The 6,764-nt window shown below is 40.5% G+C and overlaps 1 protein-coding gene and 1 gene segment (V, D, J or C); both read left to right on the top strand.

The window, feature by feature from the left end:
* Nucleotides 1-723: 723 nt before the first annotated feature.
* On the top strand, nucleotides 724-2,416 carry LOC112138874. The gene is made up of 3 exons (XM_024261545.2): nucleotides 724-1,151; nucleotides 1,640-1,948; nucleotides 2,016-2,416. The coding sequence occupies exons 2-3, from the start codon at nucleotides 1,735-1,737 to the stop codon at nucleotides 2,276-2,278; spliced, it is 477 nt and encodes a 158-aa protein (XP_024117313.1). The 5' UTR covers nucleotides 724-1,151; nucleotides 1,640-1,734; the 3' UTR covers nucleotides 2,279-2,416.
* A 1,237-nt stretch (nucleotides 2,417-3,653) lies between these two features.
* LOC118598327 overlaps nucleotides 3,654-6,764 on the top strand; it is a gene marked incomplete at its 3' end in the record, with an annotated part of 8,146 nt that continues 5,035 nt past the window's right edge. The window contains 3 exon segments of the V gene segment in view: nucleotides 3,654-4,064; nucleotides 4,157-4,483; nucleotides 6,091-6,149. Coding sequence covers nucleotides 4,022-4,064; nucleotides 4,157-4,483; nucleotides 6,091-6,149 — 429 coding nt within the window.

Below are 6,764 nucleotides of genomic sequence, written 5' to 3'. Positions count from 1 at the left end.
TTCCAGGTCAGTTTTCCATCTATTATAACCCCAAGAAATGTATTTTCATAAATTCTTTCAAGTTTCACCCCATTTATGTGCATGTCAATATTTATATTTTTATCACTATAATTACCAAATAACGTTATTTTTGTTTTACTTAAATTTAGTGAAAGTTTATTTACATCAAACCACATCTTCAGTTTTTCCATCTCCGTCTTAACAATTTCTATGAGTTGCTGCAAATCATCCCCATCACAAAAAACATCTGTGTCATCACCAAATAAAACTAATTGTAATAAACTAGAAACCTTAAATAAATCATTAATATACAAGATAAATAATATTGGTCCCAAAACTGTTTCGGGAGGTGGGACCCCGAGGTGGTGGGTTCAGCGTGTTGTGTCCTGTCCCGTTTGCAGTGAATCTCCACTTCCGGTGTTTTAGATTTGTGGTGTTTTTATTGCAGCTCCACCCACCTCGGTGAGCTCCCCCTCTGAAATGTTTTTATGTGGAAGTTGTTTTAACATTCTTCTATAGCTCTTAATGAATTATATTTTTAATATCTACCTCTGCCTTGGTTTAAAGTAAAAACTTAAGTGTCCTTTAATTTCCTTTCCTGGGGCCAAACAGTACCAGGTGGCATTGTTGCAGCACACTCATACTCGTGTCGCCACACAAAGTCCACAGAAACAAGAACTGGAGCTTTAAACTGGACCACACAACAGGGGCGAGCTGGTCACCAGTAAAGGGTGTGACAAAAGCTGTCTAAGCTGAAGCAGAACTGTGCTGCTCTCTCATGTTCCTGTGGTTTCAGGAGGATCAGAAGAAAACACACTGATGTACTTCAGGATAATTGCACACGTGCACAACTCTACATTTCCTCTTTCATGCTGTCACTTCCTGCATGAATCTTTATCTAATAACTGCAGGAATATTTGTCATTTTCTTCCATCATTTCACACAGCAGTTCACCAAGTTCCTCCACTGCAGACAGAGACAGTCATGTTGATGTGAACATTAGAGAAACTCATCATGGAGCTGAAATATCATCCTGATTCACTCAGATGACACTTGAACAGCACACAGGTTTTTGTAGCACACTTTCTCACTGTGTGTGTCGGGCTATTTGTACCTCATCTTTGGATCTGGAACTGGACTGTTTGTATCGGGTAAGAAGAAACATTTCTGCTCCTTCAACTGTTTGATTGTAGAAAATGTGTTTCAAGTCAGTTTCTGCTGCTTCAGCTTCACATGTTAGTTTGTTCATCATTAGCAGAGAATTCATCAAGCAGCCATTGTTACAGAAGAAAAGCTGAATCATTTCTGCAAACATGTTGAAATCTCACTGAACAACTAAACTGATTCTTGATTTCTGCAAATATGAGTGAAGTTACAAATATTTAGAGTTTGATGATCTCACTAATTCTGGAACATCTGCTGGTTTCTGAGAACAAGATCAGATCTGAACTTCAACTGAATTTAACTGAAGTTTGGAAACAAAACTGAAGAAAATTATCATTTTAATGAAGGAAACGGTTCACAAAATACATTTGTTTGTCAAAAAAATGTTTATAAATATTTTCTAAGGGAAAAAAATAGATTTTTTAAACTGTGTGACTGTGTGTCTGTGCTGCTTGTTGCTGCTGTCAACCTTCAGATGAGTCCGTAGTGAAGCCCGTGGTGAGCGTGTACCCAGCAGCATCCAGAGTCCCTGTGGAGAGGGGCAGCTCCCTGCTGTGTCTGGCCTCAGCCATGTTTCCTCCTGTGGTCCAGTTCTCCTGGAAAAGACAGAAGAACAACGGACAACCAGAGAACCTTCCTTCTACTGGGACAGAGCAGCTGGATCTCAGAGAGTCTGGACGCAGCGCCTCCATCCTGCTGATCCATCAGCAAGAGGACAGCTCCTATAAATACATCTGCTCCGTCAAACATGAGGGGGGAACAGTGGAGGTCCAAACACAACAAGGTAATGAAGGCTTGGTGACTGTGTTCAACAGAGATTCAGCTTCATTCCGACTCTTTCTCTGTTTCAGAGTTTGCTGCACTTCCAGCTGCAGGTTCCACAGCAGCTCTAACATCCCATCCAGCATCTTCCAGCATTCTAGCAGAGGGAACAGCCTCTGTTCCTCCTCTGGACCTGGTGAAGCTGTCCTTCCAGTCTGAGTGCAGGGTGAAGCTGCTCTGCCTGCTGTACACAGTGCTGATAGTGAAGAGTCTGGTGTACTGCTGTGGACTCTCTCTGCTGATGATCCTCAGAAACAAGGGAGCATCCACCAACTCCAAACATGCTGACTGACTGTTTTCTGATCCTCTTTTCTCTCCATCAAATCTCATCCTTTCATCTCATTCATCACTTTGATCACAGCTCTCTAATGTTCTTAATGACTTGATACAGATTCTTCATCAAACTGTGTCAGTAGATGTTTTATGAAGATGTTACAATGATTTCTCCTTTTTCATTTAAATATATTTTATACACAGTGATCCATCTTCTTTAAATGTAATAGTTTTTATTAAAATAAACATAAATAAAAGCCTTGATGGTGCAGTATTTGTTTATTCCTCTTTAAATACATTCAAATCTGTCTTTTTTATTCTTTCAAGAATATAAAAATATCAAAAGTTTCCATGAATCAGAATAAAGACAGAGAGCAGAGAGAGAGGTTGATGAGTGAACAGCAGCAGATATGAATCTGCTCTCAGTGGTTTTTATTACAGGAAATGCTGCTGAAAGACGATCAAACTTCCTGCAGATGTTTGTGTACTGCAGCTTCACACCGTTATTTGTGGCTTAACAATTAAAAAGTAACACAACACACACATATATTGTTTGCTGTTGTAATTATGACAAATGTCCTCATGATTTTAGTTTTAGACATTGAGTCTAGTATTATTGATGTTTTCCATCATGAGGGAATCTGACATTTGTTTGCACACATCTGAAAGAGTTTGGGAAAGACTCCTCCCAGTTGGTGAGCACAGAAGTTCAGTGAACACAGAGCACATTGGTGCCGTCTGCCTTCTTCATGCTGGTTCTCTTGAACAGAACTGTGACCTGGTTTTTATCCATCACAAAGTCATTCAGTGGAACAAGGGAGGATTTCAGTGCTGTGATGTTCTGGAGAAAATCAGAACTTTCAAACAGGAAAAGAAGTTATTAAAAACATGAGGTCATTCTGAGTCTGAAACACCTTCAAAAATGACTTGTTGTTTGTCTTCCTCTGTCTGCTTGTTAATGGAGGTTTTAGATTTGAACCTTGACAAGCTCTGATATCACCTCCTGATCTGAGCTTCAGTTTGTTCTTTGGAGTCATTTGGATTTTTCTTTTTCCATCTTTATTTCTGTAGAGATGGTCTTTTTTTTATTACAGTAATTGCATAACTTACATTGACAGTTTATTAAGTTCAATTAATAAAAAATGTAGGGAAAACGGAGAGATATAATGCATGTTTTTTCATCATCCATTGAAAGGTAACTAAAATATCTACTTGAATTGATTAATAAAATGAGTAGAAAATAGTTACTTTACATTGAAGCAGATCAAGGGCGCCCCCACATGGCTGTTTAAGGGATTCAATGTGTTCAATGATAAGAATCATTGATAAATAACTATAGTCAGTGTAGAAACCTACAAAGAAGCTGAATGCTTCAATTTTTAAATCATTTTTTGCCAGAGATTTATCAATAAACAGGAAGTTTATTTGTACTTTAGTTTTTTCTCCACAGTTGTTAAACATCAGATCACAGTGTGTTTGTGAACATGAATGTGTTTGAGTGTTTGTGCATCATGTGACCCAGATTGTCTTCATCTGCTGTCAGATTCAAATCAGGAAGATGAAACCACACAGCAGCTTCAGCTGAGCTGTCAGTCTGCAGCAGCAGTCTTCTCTGTGAGCTGCAGGGGCTGATGGGAGCTTGGAGGAGGAGTCACAAAGCACGTGGTCCTGCTGTCATCTCACAGCTCGTCCTTCTTTGTCCTCAGCTGCATCAGAACACCACTTCTCCTCAGGTTCACCAGAGGAAACACGGCTGAACAAAATGCTTTTCCTCCCAGCTGCTGCTCTGTGCTGTCTGTGTTCAGGTGAGTGTTTGCAGCCAATCAGGAGCCAGCCAGGTCTACCTGGAACAAACACTGTCACCCTGACCTTCACCTGTCTGTCTGTGTCTCTGCAGCACTGGTTACCATGGCAGCAGAACTCATTCAGGAGGATTTAACATTGACCAGGAGAGTTGGTCAAAGTGTCTCTTTCAGCTGTGGAGGAACTCAGGAGTGTAGTGAGGATTATGTGTTCTGGTACCAGAAGAAAGAAACAGAAACATTCAGAGTGATTCTTGATATTGATAGAAGAGATGGTGCATTAGATAAACGTTATGGTCATCCTCAACAAGATGATTTCACATCTGAAAATGCAAATAGAGGATATGAATTAAAGATCAATAAAGTCAAAGTGGATCATTCAGCCTCCTATTACTGCAGCTGCTGGAAGAGAGATCCCCACAGTGAGAAATGATTCCTGCAGGCTGAACAAAAACCTGCAGATGAACAGATGTTAGTGTTTGTGGCAGAAAGAGAGCAGGAAACCACAGCCAGGTTCACATGTTTCTCCTCCATCTCACACAGACTCACAAACACACTGAACTGAGGATTAAGGGATCAAATGAAAACAAAGTGAATTTAAATTAATTTGAATTTTTAAAATAGGTCCATGCAGATCAAATTGCTTTATAGTTAAAAAAAAGAATAGGAAAACAAAAAAAAATTCAACATTTCAAAGTAAATACTCAACCTACACCATTGCCCCCCCCACCCCCCAAATGACACATAAACACCATAAATACAGACATGAAAGCATGACTGTAGCTATTAAAGAAACTCATGGTTTGGATCTGCTGGGTAATTAAATTAGGAAATTATGAACATGTTTTACAAACAGATGGTTCCTTTGTCTAAATTTGTGGATTGACAATACTCGTTTAAATACAGAAATCACAGGTTTCTGCAGACACAGAAACTCAGAAATCAGTGAGTCTTAAGAAAGTTGAGTTTTCAGTCTGTTTTAAATGTATTGATTATCAGCTGATCAGAGAAACACACAAAACAAATAAACTGTAGATCTGGTAAAGCTCTGATAATCTGTGTTTTCCAGATGATGTCTTGATGGACCGTCACCATCTTCTGTCCTTTAGTCCTCCTGCTAAACCTCCAGAAAAGTCCTCAAAGCTGTTAATGCTGAGTCATCATTTCCTGAAATGCTGAAGAAAAGAAAAAAAGGAAAAAAATCCTAGCCTTAATTAGATGAACTGTGATCTAAAACCAACTGTATTAAATCAAATGAACAAAAACTGCAAAAGAGGCTAAATTGAACTAATTGATAACAAATGAACCTTTATTTTTTTATAGCACTTCACAATCAAAGCACGATTCAGGGTGACAAAGTGTTTTACAATAACACAGGAGAGTAAAATAAACTTTAAATTAAGTAAGCTCTGGACAGAAATTGCAAGAAAAAAAAATACAAAGACCATGAAAAGCATTAAAAACAAACCGTAAAAGTTTGAACTGAGTTCTAAAATGAACAAAGAGACAGTGAAGTGAAGTGATACCAGAGTGATGTGTTCTAGTCTGAATGTTCCAGTTAACAGTCGTGCTGCTGCGTTCTGGACTAACTGGAGACGGTTCAGTGATCGCTGAGTGACACTAAAGTACATTGAGATGCAATAATCTATCCCAGAGGTGATCCAGGAGTGGATCTCAGTTTCAGGATCACTGTGGCTCAGTGAAGGTTTAGCTTTAGTTAAAAGGTTCAAATGATTAAAGTTTATTTTGACAACATTTGAATTTGTTAAATTTAAAACAGCTGTCTGTCACAAAACAGGCAGACAGCTGGATCCATCTGCAGCAGCTTTAATGGACAGAGAAGTCCACAAAGCTAAATCAGAGTGATAATCCAGGCAAAAAGTCAGGGCGGACGTCAAAGAGGCGGAGTCAGGTACAAAATACGATAAGGTAACAGGGGTTCAGATCAGAGAAACAATGCTCAGCATTCACACAGGAAGGCACAAGCAATACAATGCTGCTCATTAACCCAACATAAAACTTTCTGCAGAAACTCAGTTTCACGGCGAGGGTTTGTCAGAGGCTGGCGGAGACGGAGGTCAGGGACAGGCAGGAGTCGAGGCAGGCGGCTGGCAGGAGAGTCACGGGAACAGAACTGGGTCGTAGACGAAAAGGCAGGAACACACACTCAGAGTTGGGTTGGATGCTCAATACTACACGCCGTGTTCTGCTTGGAGCTTGGCTTGAATACTGTGGTGGCAGCAGCTGTGAAACTCCTGAGAGGAGCTACAGGAGTCTCTGGACACGTGGAGTGGAAAAAGCAGGAATGGTTTAGTATTCTGGAGACTGTGTGCGTGAGCGACCAGAGGGGGAGACGGCGGGCAGCCTCCTGACAACGTGGTTCCAGTTCAATAAATAGTTTTATTACAAAATAAAACAAATTAAGCCATCACAGCTAAAATAAAAAGCCCTATTTGGGGATGGCTTACTGGGAGAACGCTGGGCATACGATGGGAGGACAAAACAGAACAAACTGGATTACACCCCACAGGGACATGCACACACGGTTGAAAAGGATTGGTCCCACACTAGGAATCACCCCGCCTCAACACATACGATATATCTGCCCTTAGTCGGTCTGGCCATCACTTCACTGCTCCACAACACACACGCAGCTCCTGCACGGCTGTGCCGGACCGGGGGGGACGTGGGGGGGGGGGGGGG

Source organism: Oryzias melastigma, unplaced genomic scaffold, assembly GCF_002922805.2.
Source record: "Oryzias melastigma strain HK-1 unplaced genomic scaffold, ASM292280v2 sc00339, whole genome shotgun sequence".
In the NCBI taxonomy this organism is placed as follows: Eukaryota; Metazoa; Chordata; class Actinopteri; order Beloniformes; family Adrianichthyidae; genus Oryzias; species Oryzias melastigma.
The sequence above is the reverse complement of the archived record's forward strand: the minus strand, read 5'-3'. Positions and strand labels throughout refer to the sequence as shown.